The sequence below is a fragment of the Stylophora pistillata genome, chromosome 6 (assembly GCF_964205215.1).
Source record: "Stylophora pistillata chromosome 6, jaStyPist1.2, whole genome shotgun sequence".
Lineage (NCBI taxonomy): Eukaryota > Metazoa > Cnidaria > Anthozoa > Scleractinia > Pocilloporidae > Stylophora > Stylophora pistillata.
Window position 1 is genome coordinate 30,498,217 of NC_142524.1, and position 19,174 is coordinate 30,517,390.

The 19,174-nt window shown below is 37.6% G+C and overlaps 2 protein-coding genes across 3 annotated transcripts in view; both read right to left on the bottom strand.

Moving 5' to 3' along the window:
* Positions 1–1,383: 1,383 nt before the first annotated feature.
* LOC111339271 (histamine H2 receptor-like) lies at positions 1,384–11,153 on the bottom strand. 2 transcript variants are annotated; one of them, XM_088726021.1, is made up of 2 exons: positions 10,750–11,153; positions 1,384–3,204 (listed from the first exon to the last, which is right to left on the bottom strand). In XM_088726021.1, exon 2 carries the CDS (start codon positions 3,194–3,196, stop codon positions 2,099–2,101), a length of 1,098 nt encoding a protein of 365 aa, XP_088582147.1. In that variant the 5' UTR covers positions 3,197–3,204; positions 10,750–11,153; the 3' UTR covers positions 1,384–2,098. The 2 variants fall into 2 exon arrangements, with proteins under 2 accessions (XP_088582147.1, XP_088582146.1); XM_088726020.1 differs by lacking the exon at positions 10,750–11,153 and adding an exon at positions 5,182–5,673.
* Positions 11,154–12,367: 1,214 nt separating this feature from the next.
* Positions 12,368–19,174, bottom strand: part of LOC111339247 (uncharacterized) — an 8,479-nt gene continuing 1,672 nt past the window's right edge. Inside the window, exons 1-2 of the mRNA XM_088725643.1 lie at positions 19,064–19,174; positions 12,368–14,855 (exon numbers count right to left, since the gene is read on the bottom strand). The exon at positions 19,064–19,174 is cut by the window's right edge and continues 1,672 nt beyond it. Coding sequence (XP_088581769.1) covers positions 13,380–14,849 — 1,470 coding nt within the window. The 5' untranslated portion in view covers positions 14,850–14,855; positions 19,064–19,174 and the 3' untranslated portion in view covers positions 12,368–13,379. The remainder of the gene's footprint in view (positions 14,856–19,063) is intronic.

Genomic DNA, 19,174 nt, shown 5'->3' on the forward strand with positions numbered 1-19,174 from the left:
GAGAGGCTAAATGGTGGGGGGAGGGGGGGAATTTTTAATTTTACTGTTAATTTTTTTCTGATTTTGGCGCGTGGCAGCTAGATTCTATGGCTTTTGGCGGTTGATGATTGATATTGAAAAATTTCCTTTATCAATTTAAACAATTAAAAAATCTAATAGAGTAATTATAATTTAGCCTTCAAACAAAACTGCGGTCAAAGACAATTTTTTTCTTTTTTTTGGTCTTGTCACGAGCGTGGGACGAAGAAAAATATTGGAGTTCCAATAAGGAGTCGAATTTTGCACTTCAGTGCCCGACTGAGACATAAAGAACTCTTCGGTGTACTTTTAGCTCATAGGGACCCACCAAATAGTGTTCCTAAACTGACTAAAACGTGATTCATATGCCAAGAAATAACGATGCAACAAGGTACATTGTAATTCGATATTTTCACGCAGTATTGCAGAAGAAAAATCCTTCGAGTTTTCATACAAATCATTTTCAATGGCGTCTTTGTATCATAAAACTGGCCACTAACAGGAGTCATATTCAGGGTTCTCATGTCTTAATCTTGGGCTGCCTTTGATTCAGAATCAAAGGGGCAAGGGAGAATATATCATGATTTATTATATACTAAAACAGTGGATGGCGTTGAAGGCGCGCTCTGATTAGCTAGTCAAACTCCCAATATCCTTTGCTATTTACCTCCGAGCAACTCGGGAAAAAATGGCGTCCCGGTTTCCATTCGTGACAAGCGAAGAAATCACTCAAATAACGACGGTGGTGTATATTATCTCACTGTTTTAGTATATACTAAAACAACTATTCCCCGAAGTGGAAGTGGTTAGTGGTGGATATTTACCTCGTCGCTACGCGGCTCGGTAAATAGGGACCTTAAGCAACCACGACGGCGACGGCAACAAGACGTGGAAAAACAAAAGATCTAATTGGCAGAACAGTAGCTCAGCACGTGCATTTTGAAACTTTGTACATTTCTTAGCCGTTCTATGCAAAACAACAACGTGAAATCGCCAAAATTTGCGTCGTCTGCGAACCGAAACCACGACGGCAAATTACTTTAATTTCCATTTGAAACTCGACGCTACTTTTATACTTCATGCTGAAATTGAGCTGTGGCGTCATATGAGACAGTAAGCTCATGTAGCCATTTTTGAAATCCTAACTAAGAGTAGAAATTCATTTTTTAATCGAAGTCTTCCTTGAGGTTGCCGTCCTGACTACTTAAGGTCCCTAATATCCACCATTAATCACCTCTACTTCGGTAAATAGTTTTTAACTATGCCGAGGTTTGCCGATCGATCACTTCAAATAAAACCGCACTTTTTTTAACAACGGAAATAAATTGAAACCTGCAATAATGAATCGATCACCAGGTTGTCTGCTAACTAAATGATGTACGTTTAATAGTTTCTATTAAATATTGTAAGAAATAGACAACTTTTTTGAGAGACATGTTTCGGCATGTTTATGCCATCTTCAATCAATGAGTAACTGAACGTGAGTAATTATATAGCACACAAGTAAATGAATAAAATATTCACAATATGTAATACAAAAGCAGCTACTAATTACAACATGACACCAAACATGAAAGGTGAGAGTAAAACGCTAGAAAAGTGTTCTAATGCTGTAATTGTTTGTTAAGTTCAGGTTTGGTCTTATTTATATAAAAAGCTTCTTTGAGTTTTAAATCAATTGAGTTGTTAGCAGAATCCAGAATTCTAAAGAAAGAAAGAGAGTATTTGTTCTTACAAGAAGGAGATGTGTTGAAATGCTTAAAAATATGCGAGTTTTTATCGCTTTTCCGTGTGCTCCTTTATCCTTCTATTAAATGATAAGAAAATATAGTTTCGGATAGCGTCAGTCATGAAAATCATGGCTTCCATTGAAATTTCGTTCTCTGATTTACTTGAATGATTATTTGGGCATTATATAGCATGAAAACAACGTCAAGTTTGTTAGACAGCCCCCCTATTGTTGTATTTTTCTATTCATTCAGAGAAAAAATCTTAGAAGATTTATCGAGATCGATCGTCGAGCTGTTGAAAAATGCTCTTCAACATGTTCTTTTATTTTTCATTCGGCAATTCGCTTTTTTTACGGGCTTGATTCTCTTCTTCGTAGAATTTGGACTCTCTTCACTGTGTACTCCTGAACCATAGAAGACATTCCAGCGTTATTAGTAACTGAAAATCTCATTACAAAGTCTGTCTTGCCAATCATGCTGAACACAGCTTTTCTAAATCTCCGGTATTTTATGGAGTATATGATGGGGTTACAGCAACTGTTCGTAAACCCTACAAGCATGGCTAAGGCGCCATACGGACCTTCGACCTTTCGCCCTTTTCCAATCTCAACAAAGAGCAAGATACAAAATGGAGACCAGCATATGAGGTAGACTAAAGTTACTATCATTAATGTGACCACTCCTTTACTTCTTTTTAATTTCCCAGCCGTTATATCCTCTTTATTATAAACTTGCTGCTTTTTTTTGTTACTTGTAACATCTTCAATGCGCTGAAGTTGACTTCGGATTACCCGCGCAATCTTCCAGTATACAAATACCATCGTCAACAAAGCTAAACCGTAGGTTCCTGAAACAACGGAAATTGCAAAAGCAAAGTTTAACCCATACTTCGACCAATCCTCCGCCTTACAAGTGCCAATGTAGGTAATAAAGCACTCGTACGAGCTCACCCCAAACAAGGGCAAGAACGCCCAAATGGCAGAGTATATCCACAACACAAAACACAAACAAATGGCGCGCGACTTTGTCATTTCAAGTGGATAAAATAGTGGACGAGCGATTGCAAGGTATCGATCTATGGAAAGCATCATCAGGTGCATGATAGATGAAATGCAAAAAAGAAAGTTTCCAAAACCATTACAAATGCCCCATATTCTTCCACATCTCCACCAACCGCTGTTTACAGCGTCTAGGGCGCACGGCATTACCAGAATGGCCACCAGAAGATCGGCAATGGACAGAGAAACTAAAAAATAGGAGTTAACGATGGAGTTGAGAGCACTTGAGTAACGAAGGACGATCATAACGGCAACATTCCCAACGATTGTTAAAACAAGAACCAAGGACATCATGATCATTATGAGAATAGTCAAACTATAAGGTAGATTAACAAGCTTGATTTTGTCTCCACTTTCGTTAGAGCTTTGCTTCATCAATGTGTCATTCATAATGTCCTCTGTCAAAAACAAAAAATTATAAGTTAAGATTACAATTGCTGTAATTATTGTTCCCTCATACAGCTTTTTGATGAATTAAAAAGTTAATGTGACGCTGAAGGCGTCAAATCCTTAGTGCAAGGACAGCATGTACACACAATAAATGCATACAGCACGCAACTTAAACTAAACACCCATGGACGCACGCTAAGATTTTTGGTCCATGATCTGTTCTAATTTGGCGTTAGAATCTAGATCTATGTCTGTACGCTATGCTGTGATTAACAAGGATAAACAAGGACAAAACGCAAAGCCTGAATTTTAATGATATATGGCTGGTATACATGAACTGAGATTGCAAAATTACTCGATTCAATTTAAATTCAATCATCACAGAAAACCTCCTCACCCTACGAAATTGCATTATCAGTATCTTTAAGTAAAGAGCAATATACAGTCATATTTTAGTTTGACAAGTTAATTCGACATGCACACTACTCCAAATTATTTTTTACCTCTGAAATATTGATACAAAAATATGTAATAAGTTTTCGACCATTTTTCTTCATCATGGTCAAAGTGTTTTCAAGAGATTTTTTTTTAAAGCCACAACAAAATAGAATTATCAATGGTAGCCATTAAAATCTCAAATGTTTTGAAGTGTAATAGATGTACCAGACGGAAATGTTCCATAACTGGAATTCAACGGTTTTTTCACTTTACCCAATACCGCCAGAAATTTTGGAAATCGTTAACTTCTTCAGGCTACTGAAATTTAAACAAGGCAAGAAATGGTGATCGGTGGAGAGGATTTTTTATGCTTTTTGTTTCCTTTAATGCAATAGACATTTTGTATAAATACAAGTCGTTAACATTGTTTTCATGTAAAAAAGGAAAGGTTTTAAAGATAGTTCCGGCTATAGATGATGTTTTGGTTTTGTTTGAGCTGATGAACTTGATTGATGATAGTGTATCCAAGGTCTTCCCTTCATTATCCAAAAAATATTTTTGAAAAATAGGAAACGTGCTTTCGTATTTATTAGAGGTTGTTTTCAAATTTACTGATTTTAGGAAAACCTACGACCATTTCAACAAGGGCTTCGAAGAATCTAGTTACTGAAAAAATTGTTTTCTGCTAATATAAAGAGCATTTTTTGATAAGAGTTACTTTCGTTTATGAAGACATGACCGCATTATCATCGATTTAGTTCACAAATTCTAAGGGCAGAGGGATGCAAAAGATAAAAAACAAACAAAAAAAACCTTCGTCTGATTTTTATTTAGCTTCAGGTATATACTTCACACTTTCGATAAAAACTAAGGAGGAATTTTCTCCAATTCTATCAGGGAAGTCTAGGGTCTTTTCATCTTTACTGTATACTATCGCTCACAGTGTTGATTGATTTCATGAATATGAAAGCTGAGTGCCCTTTGCGTAACTGATCGAGAAGACCTGAAGTTCATTGGCGATACGGCAGCTTTGGTAGATTCCCACTGAAAATAACACCTTCCTTGCTTATGTGTATTCGAAAGGGTTACCATTTTAAATCGCTATGGATTCACATTTTTCCATATATTTGAGAATTATCCCTTCACCACAAACCTACGAACCGAACTTCTTTATCTGATTGGATAAATAATGGACTTAAAACACCATATGTACTGCTAAGACATAAGCGACAAGAAATGGAAATTGATTGAAATTTTGAGGGTACAGTTCAAGTGGAAATGGGGTATTGTACTCATAGCTTCATAGGATTTTGTTTTGCTCCTTGAGGTTGAGAACCCAATTTTTTCAATAAATCAAATTTCTAGTACAGCTCCCTTGAAGAGTAATAGAAAATAAAATGAATATCTTTTAAGCAGACTGAAACAATGGAATTAGCTTCTAAAAAATTCTGTCAGATATCTGAATTTAAATCTGTCTTACATGTTCTCTATTCAACTTTCACTATGGCTATTGTACAACTGAATAATGGACTTGAGTTTTGCTTTACCTTTCTGAATACTTCACAGCTTGGTTTGTTTAACTGGATTTCAGATTCGTTCACACCCTCTATCTGGACACTTTTTTCAATAATTTACGGTTTTCCTTTGCCGCACCAAAATTTTGCCGTTGATCGCACCAAAGTGGATGGCACTTTTTTTATTCATATTCAGATCCAGGAGCTCTTAGAAAATGAATTTATGCAAATGTTCATCTTAAGCTTTTATGATGGTGATCACTTTCTATAAAACAAATTGATAATCAGGCTCTCGAAAGATAATAGAAGTCTCACAAAGACCGCCGCATTGAACACAATCAAGTCGCTGCAAGATAATCTCCCTTTATAATACAATACATGATGGCAATTTTAGAGCAGACTATACTTCGATTTCTCTTAAGTTGTTGAAGTGCGCGAGTAATCGATGAAAGGCGAACACACTTTTTATCTCTAACAGAGGACAAAATATACCTGTGCCATTTTCATATTTTGCTTGACCCCCTACAATGCACCCTTTTGCCCCAGTCTGTTATGACCCGAAGGTATAATGAAACATTTATACGATAAGATTTATAGCCGTACACATGAATCGCATACAGTTACACTTATCTATTATTTTCTGCGAGTTCTTTCCGTGATTTATTTATCTGCTTACGTTGCTTGGCAACAAACAAAGGCAAACGTAATAAGATATGAAATATCACCATAAAATAAATGAAGTATTGTCTGCTTCCATCGTTTGGTTTCTGTCATCGGCTGAATACTTTCACTAAAAACTCCACTTTAGGTGAAGCTAGAACGTAAATTGTACATTAACATAATAAAGATATACAAATAAAAAGTGAAGGGCCATTACAATTGAAAAACACTGGTTTGTGAAACTGTTAAACGGAGCTAAATGTAACAGCACAGTTGGAGAACAAACAGACGGAGAAGATTTGAGCCGCGTTATTTTCAGAAATTCTTTAGTAAAGTGCTGGTGTCAAAAGGCTTTGCCTTTTTCCTTTTATCTCAAATAGAATCTTCACTACAAGCACAAAACAACTATGTTTTATTTCCAACAGTAATTTTGTTTCTTTTTTTTTTTCTTTGTTTTTTTTTTTTTTTTTTTTTTCATACCAACTTATAACTTTCGTAATTGAGGTTCACGAAAGGTTTTAATTATGAAGCCTACGTCATTGGGAATATATTTGTATTTTCGATCAGTTTGTATTTCATTCGTTGTCGTTGACACCTTCTCTTTTTGTCAACCTGACAACATTATTTTCTCACTGATATTATCGAGTTCAAAAGGCGACCATTTTTCTTTTTCAATTTTTTTTCATTTAGATAGTTTTCTCGAGGTAAAAAATGAGTGAAAAATTCCAATTTTTTCTTGCAGGATTATTCTACATGATGTTAATTAAGGGGGCACTCGCCGCCTCTTAAATTTTTTCTCTCATTGATTGGCCACCAGATCTTGAGAAGAGAGAAGTAGAACGCAAAATTTAATACACTTGTCAAGTTTAATTAATGAATTTCAGGGAATATTTATGCTGATTAAATCGATTCGAAGCTTAACGAGAAAATTAAATTTGTATCAAGTTCTTTCAAATTAGATGTTGTATTTATTAAATCTGAAGATTCCAAGACCATATAGGGGAAAACTGTGTTGGAGAAGAAATATATATCTGGCGCACTCAAAATCAGGACGGTTTTGAAGTCAGAACTACATTTAGCTGAGAAAACCGTTTAATTTTAAATTCAGATTTCTTATATTTAGCATTAGAAGCGTTCTCAATCCATTAGCATTTGCCACCGTAGCAAAGAGCCACATGCAGTTCAATTCGAACACATGTGTGACAGTCGCCCAAATCTGGCGTTGATAGGATAACAAGACCGAGATAAAAACTTCTCATTTTTGTAATTTCATTTTCTCACGCGACGCTATCGACATTAGTGATATTAGCAGTCTGTACAACGTTTTTCACAGTCATATGAACCTAATCCTTTCACGTTGCATTATGAGGTTCTCTGAGGCTGATTGGTAGAGTATCAGAGATATGATCTGAAGGTCGGAGGTTCGATTCGTCGTGGGGGATTCAAACTTTTTTCTTTGCCCCATGGTCGGGACAAAACGAAATATAAATTTTATTTTGTTTCAGTTGTTTTACGAAAAAGAGGATCTTAATTACGTCTCTTGGAAGTTTAGTTCGCCTAAGTGTTGTATTAATTTGACGCATACAATTTCCAGAAATCAAGACTGTCAAGAAATTGCTTTTTGCAGCAAGCGAATAAATATATTTCATTTCCCGTCACCACTTGCCACGAGCTATGTTAACCATACCTTGACCTTAACTTGCCTGGATTTGGTAAATACGTATCTCTAAGATTTTACCATTGCGTGATTTTTAGTACAGATCTGTGTTCTCCTGTTAGCAGACGATATGAAGTGTCAAAGGGAACATAAGCTCTGTATTCTCTTTAGCTGGATCTTTCTGCTCCATATTTGCTACACATTAGCCTCATTTTCAGCTCGGTGTCTCGATAAGGCACCGAGCTCCAAAGTTTTTTCGGTAGATTTCGAACGAATTCGCTCAGAGAGACATTGCATTGTTAAGAAATAAAAGCAAAAAGCTCAAAAGTATAATATCGGCAACGGTTCTAGTAAAGTACACTTTCAAATCTGTTACAGAGACATTTTCATCTCGGACGTAACACATAACAAGGCCGAAGTATCAGATAGGCTAATGTTTAAGACTACATTGCAATTTAGTGTTTTTTCCCGCGGGAAACAGTTATTCCTCCCCCCGGTCTTAATAATGCCCCTTGAGAACAGACATAAATAGATATTACAACCTTCCATAAACGGGCTCTAAAAAAAAACGAATTTTCTTCCTTCGAAGAGAACAAAATGGATTCCACCAAACGGAAATGTTATGGTTCGCCCTGTGTATTTTACCCGATCATCTTTGAAAAGATTTGAAAATCGTATGAGGTTCTTGCACAGAAATGCTGCCTTCAAGCTGACTTTGTTGATGACAGGTGAAAAAGGGATCATAGTGTAAACAAAACAACCCGAGTTATTTCCTTCTCTGAGATAAAGTTGTCAATAATTAATTATTGAAAAGAGGCTTCTGTTGTTATTGTGGGATACTAAGGCCCCAGATCTCACCAATTCAACACGAACGTGAACAATTTCACTGACACGTTCCATTAATTTAACAATTTTCTTTGCTAAAGAATTTATGGGGAAACTCGAATTGTATTGCTGATTAAATTCTGGCAATGACAATTTTACAACCAGGAAAATTGGAAAAAAAAAAAAAAGCTTGTCCAATCAATAAACTCATTAGTCTCAGTGAACGTTACAAGAAGGAGGTTATATCAGATTCTGGTGCTTACAGCGCGAAGATTTTTTCAATTTAGGAATTTTTTATAAGAACACACACAAAAATCGCGATTATCAGCTTTGCATTCGCTACTCCCATTTGAAAAATGGCTGCAAATTATTCATTTATGTATGTGTTTTTATACTTGTTTATACATACACTCGCCTGAGAAGTAAAAAGGTTTTAGGTCAAGCAATGTTAATTGTGGTTACTTGAGCAGGTAAAAGTAACTTAATGAAAAAAACTCCCTGAACCTCCCAGACATTGCACCCTTTTATGTTAAGTGCTCTCAGTCTGACAATTGTTGAAATGGAGGATCGATGAAAACCGATATCAATCGTTGCATAACCAATATCAATGAAACATTTCTCATGGTAATCATCGATCAGCGTAGCGGATACAGTATAGATAGCTTGAATATTAGGCTTGATACCTTCACAAAAAAGGCGTGATGTGTGGAAGCAATTGCAAATCTAAACGAGCATTATTATGGTAATAGTAATGCTAATAGCAGATGCCAATTCGTAAAAAAATTAGGCCAATTTAGCACAATTGGAAAAGGCAAACTTTCTGGTGTTTTCAACTGGAAAGGTCAGACGTCCGGCGCCATGCTACATGTTGGGATTAACACCTTAATTTCTTCCACCAATTTACGGGTGTTTTCATGCCTTTCTTTGTAAGACTGCATCATAGAGTTAAAAGCTAGTTTGTATCATAAAATTAAAGCAGTCGACGAAAGGCATTTTACAGCTTTTTGAGGAAAGGAAATAAAATGTACGCAGAATTTGTAGCGCCCATGCAAAACTGATCATTTCAGCATAAAAGTAGAATTTCACACTTTTCTTACCGTCCATAGAGTTTTTCTTCCGCTTTGACGCAAGGGATATTTTTTAGCCCTCTGATGTATTTTGATCTCGAGTGAACTTTAATTTCCATCTGTATCTATGATTGCAAAATGTCAACAGTCACTGTACGACCTAACACGTCCATCAATCTGTGTGAAGCCCACACATGACTCAGTCAAACCTTCAACTCACACGAAAATTTCCAGTATATTTTATGCTACCCTTTTCCAATGGAAAGTTAACGTTTGACTGCTTCAGTCTGGTGGTTTTTCACCGTCTATAAGGCTCATCCACTCCTAGCGTAGGATGTTTTTTCAATCACCATTTCAGTGACTTTTATATAGGCAAGAAAATCGAAAGGCTTCTTGTAAATCAAATCAGTTCGCGAGTGGGAGTGTTTTTTCCTTGCTATCTGCTTTCTTCGAGCCGATACGCCCTCTTTCACTAGATTTATTAATCTGAATACGATTAACAAAAAATCATTGAATTTTTTTTTCGCATGACTATAACGATTTAGACATAGAACAAAAGAAAAGTACAAGAAATGCTTATTATTAATTCACCTTTTAGAATTGGAAGCAGCCAAACATTTGACAGAGAGATAATCGTATTCGGTTGTCTTTCAACATATTAGAACTCTATGCAATCAGTTTTCGTTGTTATTACCTTTCAGATCATGAGAATGTTTGCTTTTTTGTTCTTTGTCTATTAGCTCATGTGACCACTTTTATCATTCAAATACCAGCGCAAGGAATAGGGATTGAAATTTAACAAACAGAAAAACCAAACTCAATTTAAAGGTCTCGATATTTACTTTGGAACATTTCTCATTTCAAACTATTTGTTTAGCTTAGGCTTTTTTATTTACCCGAGTGAAAGGTGTTTTTGAATTTTCTTTTTGAGGCTTACATAATCAGGAACTTGATTTCCTAACCTTTGCATTCGTATTTTCAATATATTCACAATAGTTGAAAAGTAATGCCAAAACAATAAGATGGATTTGCCAACAATGAGGGCTCGGAAATGTTTGTCACCGATTCGACCGATACTTTGTTTCTTATTCAAAGAATTATTTTTGTACTGAAAAAGAAAGAAAAAGACGAGAGAGAGATAGATATACTCTCAAGGAACTGAACAACGATCCTCGCTCCTGACATAATTTACTACAAAACGAAATTAGCGTTTCAACATTGCAGAGCGTCATTACGTACAGATTTCGAAATTTGTTTACCACTGAGCTGCGGCGAAGCAAGATTTACTGATTCTGTTTAGACTTCGGATTAAAAAAAAATTAGAAAAATAAACCATTCAGTGAGCTAAAAAATGTGATGAATATGGTATATTTCTTGCAGAATAGGACTTACCAACACACTGAAGCACATTTTCTCGCCGGTTAAGGTGTATTGGAAAAGGATATATCAAATCAGCTCCAATTCACTGATATCAAAAGGATACAACTGTTGATAAGATTAATCTGAACAAGGTCAAGGCAATGAAAATCCGGAATGGGTACATAAGTCAGCTTGTATCGATTCGTTTTGAACCAGTGAAATGCCTCTAGGTGATATTAGCATACCTCCGATCGGTTATCCAGCCTGTATCCTTTTCTATTCCTATTGTGCATCTGACCTTTACAGGACGCTTGATTTATAAACTTAAATAACTAGGAAATGAAATGAAACACAATAATAAAACTCTCACCAGGCGAAAATCATGTTTTGCTCGATGGGGTATTCTAGATGGTTTTTTAAATCCGGTCTTGTTTCATTCTTCGCTTTGCTTCACAAAGAAATCAATGAGCTCGAAGTAATGACATAAGTCGTATTGTACATTTCCAATCAGCACCTCTGAACAATTAACGTCTGTAACGTTTGAAATCTAAAGTGCTAAAGATTATTAGTTGTAAATCCATAGTCTAGAGTAAAGCTTTATGGCGCCAATTAAAGCGAGCTCCAAAGGGAAGATGCAGTTACATATATCTGACTGTTAAGTGCCGGTTCATTTAAAAGTCAAGGAGTGATTATTTTGAAGAAGGAAATAATATTAATCAGAATAAACCAAGGAGATGCCTATCTACAAATCAAAATGCATACAACACGGATTTTTTATAAACAATAAAATGTCTTTTGTGTGATTTTCTTACAAACCGCGCATTTGACCGATACAATAAAGAAAATAAGTCACACGTCGTCTTGCATAGTCTTCAGCAACCTAATCAGGGATGATTTGAAATAAATATGAAAAGATATATTGAAAAGCGCAGATGTTTTCTCCTGGATTAATTTTCAATATTAGTCATATTTGTAAGGAAAATATGATGAAGGTTTTTTTAAAACTGAGCTTCGCCGCAACCAATCCTTAAATTGATGACTCATCACCCCATTACAGCTGACTAATTTATCGATTGGAGATCAATGGAAAACGCTTGCCATTGGATTGCTGATAAAATATTGCCCTTCAAAGCGTCGAAGATTGTAAAATTAATGTCCCATTTAAGGTTAAGACAAGAATGGATAACTGTGGGAAAATTTCACGATCCCTTTTCTTGCCTACCCTGTCATTTCTTAGGCCTATGACAAGGTATCCAAAGAGCGGCTTTTAGCATATGCGCTGCTCGAAGAAGTCGCATATTATTTGAGTTATTCATAATGCTTTCGCATGTATAGAGGTTTTGCACAGCAGCCATGTTGGATGGCAAGAACAATAGATTATTTTACCCATGGGAAAAATTTTCTTTCTTATGCAAAGTATTTTCATTGTTCCTGCCATCCAACATGGCTGCTGTGGAAAACCTCTAATAGAGGCGAAAAAAAATGCGGAGATCATTAAAGCGATAAGAAGCCTTTTGATAGGCAGCATGGTCGAGTGGTCAGCGTGTCGGACTTGCGATCCGCCGCTCCCAGGTTTGAGTCCCGCCCTGGCGCCACACTTCCTGGATTTGTTTCACGGTAGCCCCGAGTTTCAAATCCTCGGCTATGCTTGTAATATAGCCAACTGGTTTGCCTTCGACCAGTTGGGATTCTTAAAAATGTTATTTTCAATTTGAAATATTTGTTTCAGTTGTTTGGTGGAAAACCTGTAAGCTTCTAGCTAAGTGTTTCTCCACGTTAAAAACTGTTTATTATTTTTTTATTATGATAAAGCGAACTGTGATAAGTAGGAAATGAGGTACAACCTTTATTGGCCGAGAAGTAATATGTATGTTCCATCAAATAATCGTATAACATCACAAAGTATTTTTGCGCATTTCTTGTCTTTATTATATAGGGGGCAGTTCAAATGATATAAACCTGCGTAAGTGCACTTGATAATGATGATAGCTGCGATAATGAAGGTGATTGATAATATAATGTAATTTTCCATATCAATATGCTTTAAACACGAAGGCGCGCTATATAAGGAAGTCTTGCCTGGGAAGACCTAGGTTCATTTGTCACTCACCGTTGACGTGTGCGGGTCAAATTCAAACGCTGGTAAACGAACAAAAGGAGCTAATGAGATATCTATTGTTTACTTCCACCAGCATGGTGGCATGAGGTAACGTGCGAACCACCTACTTCGATCTCAAATTTACTGCCACAAATAAAGATGTTTCCATTGGAGAAGGAATTACAAATCTCAAAATTCTTGTTTTATGATGAAGACATAAAACAATTTTGAGGAATGCGCCCGCTGTTCACTGCTTTGGAGTAGCTGTAGCTCAAGCTGACCTGACTCCAAGAGTTCTACATCACACGACGGTTGATTTAAAAATGGTCCAGTGGGACCTAAGGCTCCTTTATAGCGTGCCTTCGTGTTTAATGCGCTTTACAACACTTTGGTCAGTAAAATACCTCTTTAAAGTGTTTACTATCAAGCTTTCCGGTTTTTTTTCTCCCTTCCTTAACTCATTTAACCAAATAAACAGTACAGCCATACATGCCGCAAAACACCCACAAACGCATGCGTAAAATTATCGAAGAAGTGCAATACTTAAAACGAATGACTATTTTTCTTACAAGAGAGTTACCGCGCAAGTTTTTGCGAGACAGATAGACTGGCAGTTCAAATTCTGAGGATTGCAAGACTGTTTGCATGTTTTAACTGTCTCGGTGCATTTCATTTGGCATCCTCCCCCGCGACAAATCTGGGTGCAATGTTCAGAATTGCACTCCATATTGCAGTTAGCACCGATACAGTCTTGTGAGCACATACTCGAGGTGCAGGACATTGAGTGGCAGGCTCCATCGTTGCATGTTTGCGTGCATTCGTTGGATGCCCGACACTCCATTCTGCGGCAGTCTCCTTCATTGCAGATTTGATTGATTGATCGAAAAATGCCATAATGCAACCATCCAAGAAACGTACAACTTCGCTTCTGTGGACACTGCTGATGACATTCACGAGTTAGCATTGCACATCGAACCCTCCTTGTGATTGCCTGGAGTTTGGGAGCTTGGGCAGGAGTAACACAGCTTCCAGACTGGCAATAACGCTTGCAATGTTCTGCCTCGCATCCAAGAATACAGTTGCCACCAGGACACCACTGGAAACATTGCTTTACATTTGACATGCAACTCATCTTGCAGTCGCCACCTCTACATGTCTGAAGACAAGTCTCTGCTTCGCATTCCATCGTGCATCTCCCAGCGACACACTCCTGAACGCATACTTTTGAGTTGCATACATATTTCATACATTTTCCTCCAATGCAAACCTGGGTGCATTTACGTGGAGCTTTGCAGTCGAAATGGCAACTTCCCCCAGCACACACCTGGAGTAATGAGCTGTGATGGCTGTATTTATATTTCATGTCGCAATTTCCCTCAGAGCAGGTCTGCCTACAAGTACTTTCCTCAAGAGCGTCGTTGCAGTAGATGTGTCGTGCTGCACTAGGTACTGCCTCTAAACCTCGGGTAAATTTCGCACTATAAGTACATTTTCCTCCTTTACAAGATCGTATGCACTTCTCTGCATTACAAATCATGTTGCATTTTCCACCATCACAAGTCTGCTCGCATGACTTTACGCCGTGGGGGCAACGCATGGTGCATTTGCCCGATTGGCACTTCTGTATGCAGTTTTTGGCTTCTTTTGAGCAGCGCATGTTACAACCACCTATATAACACTTTTGTCTACAGGTTTCTCCGCCGCAATCCATCAGCTGACAGCTTCCTCTTGTGCAATCTTGTCTACAATCTTTGGATTTGCAAAAGATGTTGTTGCAACGGCCAGCCACACACCGCTGAATGCACGAGTTTGGAGCATGACAATGCAAACGACAACTGCCGCTATTACAAGTTTGTTGACAAAACTTATGTTGCACACTTTTGCGGCAGATAATGTCATGATTTCCCACTTCCCGGTATTGATGGCAAGCGTTTTTGTAAATCAAGTTGCATTGTGTTGGTCGGAATCCCCGAAGGCCGCCGCCCACTCTGAGGAACAGGAAGGCAACAACAACCACAACAACTGGGCCAAGCATCTTCGCCTGGAAAATAAAAAGGTAATGAGGACATACCAATTAATTAGATGTATTTCAAATACACACGCTAGCTTTGCAGTAATAAAAGTTCTTGCTGCTTCAAACGCAAATGATTCGTTTTAACCGGAAGTAAAATCTTCGCTTGTGGATGCAATACTGCGTCATTAATTTGGAGTGATATTGTAAATTATGGCTAGCGAATGGTCTTTGAGAATCTTTTCAGAAAGCGAGGCTCAGCAAGACCTCAATCAGGGTATTGAAAATGTGTATAAAATTTCGAAGTGCTCTATGGGGTAGTTCTTAGTTATAATCCTCCTTTGACTTTTGTCTCCCAATTGTTTTCGGATCGGCGTTTTCACGTGATTGTGGAAGATAATGTGACCCTTCACAAGATTTCGAGGCTAATGTTGATAGCACGCCAGCAACACCCTTCGGCTAGAAAACAATTGATTTCTCTTGCTTCAGAGGACACGATAAGCATAAAATTACCGATACATCAAGCAATGAAGCGTGATACATTGAAACATAAACCGTGACAAGCTTAGCTTTGAAAAAAAAACCAAGCGTACGCAAGTACATCCAAAGCTATATATATTATAGCCTGCAACAAATACGCAGGATGTTCCTCGGTGAAGGCTACTGTCCGTGATTCCCAACAACTCAACTGAAAAAATAAATATATTTTTAAATAATCAAACGAAAAGGCGGAGATTCATGAAAGAAGAGCGGAAAACGATGATAAAAAGATGGCTAAAATTTGACAAAATTTTCCCACATTATCAATTTTTGGCCTCCACTAGACAAACAGTTCGCCTCTCCTTTACACGTGAAAGTACACACGTTCTGTGTTTAGTTGATACCTGCCTGCGTGTTATCTTAAAAGCTGAGGACAGACTATGGAACAAGTAACCATTACAAATTCAGGAAACAACACCGTAAACGAAGCGATATAAAGAGGTACTTGTTAAAATCATCCCACATGAGGCATATCTACATTACTCTAAATAAAATGTTTATATAACTCTCTAATCTAATCTCAATAATTAATAAGCAATCCTCTCTTGTTAAAACTAACCATGTTGTAATTGTTAGATAGACGTTAGATAGCTTGCCAATCAATCAGATACCACAGTGGACCATTTGAACAAACGAATACAAAATGATGAAAACGGAATGGATTTGGAACCGTGTTGTTCTTCCCTATAGCAGTAAACAGACAACTTTCCGATACGAAGGTTGACTATGTTGTAGCACTTGTCCTGTGTAATGGAATTTCTGGCAAGATCCTAACTACACTTTAATCAACTAACTTAAAGAAATATCACCTTTCAGTTTTACTTTATCTTTGGCGTGCTAGCATCTACTTATTCTCGTATCATCTCTGATTGATCGCGCAGTTTATTTTTAGATGAACTCATAAATACTAAGTTATTTGGCTTTCAGGGCAAGGCACGTATTTTATTGTAAGAAAAAAAATACACTTGACTGAGAGGCCGAAATAGCTTTTTGGAGATGTGACCGGCTATAGCTTAGGCGCGTCTGATGACACCCACATTAAAGTAAAAGTGAAGTTAAGACATGAGTTTATAAAAACCTCTCAAAGTTTCATCTGGATAAGAGCAAGTACATACGTTATATCGTCGAGGTAAGTGGTCTTAGTTCGATTAAGTGGGGCTGTCAGTTTTTTCCGAGTGTGGCGACTCAACTAGCGCATGATAACAGCTAATGTGATAATGTTTACGGGGTTTTTCGAAGCTCCCCTTGCCTGTAAGAAAGCTCCAAAACATAGCATCCTCAATGTCGAGATCCATGGTGTGGACAATGTCGAATTCAACAAAAAATCTATCAAAATGTTATCGCGAAAAACGGGTCAAATGTCATAACAGTTCGCCAAAGATTTTATTCGATCTTTATCTAGGGCCAAAAAGCTAAACCACGTTCGTAGATAACCCCTTTGCAATCAGTCTGGAGAGAAATTCAAAACTAAAATAATTCCTTTAATCAAAGAGTCAGTTTGGTTTTTATCCAGCTGTTCAAAAAAATTTCTATCAGGTTTCTTGCATTTCAAACATTCATCATGATAAACATGAGGAAAGTCGCAGAAAAATAAAACAGAAAAAAAAATTGCAGTTGAAACTGATCATCCTTTGCTTTCGATGTTTCTTCTCGAGGCGGTATTTCTTTTGTTGTTGAAAGATTGCGTTCATGACCTTATTCAGAGACTAATTCTCACTGCTCAAGTTATGCGTAAAAAAAAAAAGAATGTCGGAGAATCGATACAGAAACTTGTTACTTTCTCTGCGTTCGTGACCTACCGCAGTTTTCACATTCTCTTATCTCTCTTACAACCCGCAGACAAACCAAATCGCCCTTTACACTGTCTTGGAGATGAAGCCATACCCGAGCATAGACGTTGTTTCTGCAATGAAGCCGTCCTCAAATTTATCTTTCAGAAGCACGGTATCTAAATTACCGTTTGCTCTTAAATATTGAATCTGTTTTCGTGCCGCGCCATCCCTGCTTCGACGTGCGTAGATGTGCATATTACACCTAGCACCGATAAATGTATTTCCCGATCGAAGCCAGAAAGACTTAGAACCCCTAATATATTTTTAATAGACCTTCTCATCCACTTTCCGTGTCCATATTTTTTCTCTATTACAGGCATAAGGGACATTTCCATTTATCTGATGAATTAAGGAGTCTAGGAAGACTGATACGCCCACGAAATTCCTACGATAAATTAATTTCCGTTATCAAAGACTTTCACCGTGGTTTAATTAGTTTCGTGCTGTGCTGTGAGTGGGAGGTCACTGATTACTGTTGATCAAATATGCTCTTTCACTCTTTGCCTCTATCATCTGGTATCTTTACGATTAAAATTTGTTTACTTCTTCATTTGAAGCTACTATCCCTATAGATACATCTTTCAACGGCTATAATTGATACCAAGCTTATTTGGAAGAGCGGAGAGGAGCTTCACAAGGAGCACCGTAAGGGTCTAGCCAGGGTTTGGATCTCTCATTCCTATCAATGATCAGTTTTTAACGTCAGTCATTTATTTTTGGGCAGGGGGGAGGGGTGGAGGGAAGGCTGGGAGGGAGAGAGAGAGAGAGAGAGGGGGAGGGATGCGAAAATGGAAAGATGAGGAATAAAGGCATTGAAACACAATGACTGACAGAAATTTAAAACCTCCATGAGAGATTGTGTGCTAGTATATCGTGAGTGTAATTAGGAATCGCCATTGTTTTTTTAGTGTCCTTTCTATCTCGTTTGTTTTGCTTTACTCGGGATCGGTTACACATCGCAGAACTACGCGTGCGTGTGGTTTTCGAGTTAACTGAGACAACACAGTTTCCCACTCTTCGGCTAAAAAATGGTGGATTGATGATGGGAAAAGACTCGGTATAAGCACGCTTTGCAAAGCAGTTGACCTGTACATAAATGATTAGTCAGATCGGAGCTCTGTAGTAAATGTGCAAGTAATGAGACTACAGCCCGGGGGGTACTCGATATATTCCTGGGTGGGGAGGTGCGGCGCGGCCCCTCATACCCTGACCCGGTTTAAGACAAATATCGCTGATTTTCCAACCCTGTTTAAGACAGAATTCTGATTTTTGATACCCTGTTTAAGACATTTAATGTGCCTGGTATCAATGCCAAAATGAACAGAATTTAATATTAATTAAAATTAGAGCTTGTAAAATTTTGCTGTTTATCTTACAAAAAAAGATATCCTGTTTAAGACAAAAAATAATAAATCGATACCCTGATTAAGACAAAAAATGATAAATTCGATACCCTGTTTAAGACAAAAATCTCGAAAAACATACCCTGGCTGGCCGCACGTCCCCATTAAGCCCTTATAAGGGGCTACCCCCCCCCCCCGGGGACTACAGTGACCAAAGGCGCGTCACGTTTTGGCAAAAGTGTAACAGACAGTGAGAACTACGCGTGCGTGTGATTTTCGAGTAAACTGAGAAAACACAGTTTCCCACTCTCCGGCTAAAAAAATGGTGGGTTTATGGCGGAAAAGACTCGGTATAAGCACGCTTTGCAGAGCAGTTGACTTGTACATCAATGATTAGTCAGATCGGAGATGTGCAGTAAATGTGCGAGTAATGAGACTACAATGACCAAAGGCGCGTCACGTTTTGTCAAAAGTGTAACACATAGTGGTACTATTATAATACACAACATACCTAAATACGTACCAAGTTAGTGACCAACGGTTGTAAGTGGTAAATATGTGTCTCTAGTATTCAACACTGAAGTAGATGCCCACTAAGGACGCCGCAAACATGTTTTACGATAAGAACATCCTC

Excerpts from the sequence above, each read along its gene's own strand:
- LOC111339271 (XM_088726021.1), bottom strand. The coding sequence starts at position 3,196 with ATGAATGACACATTGATGAAGCAAAGCTCTAACGAAAGTGGAGACAAA.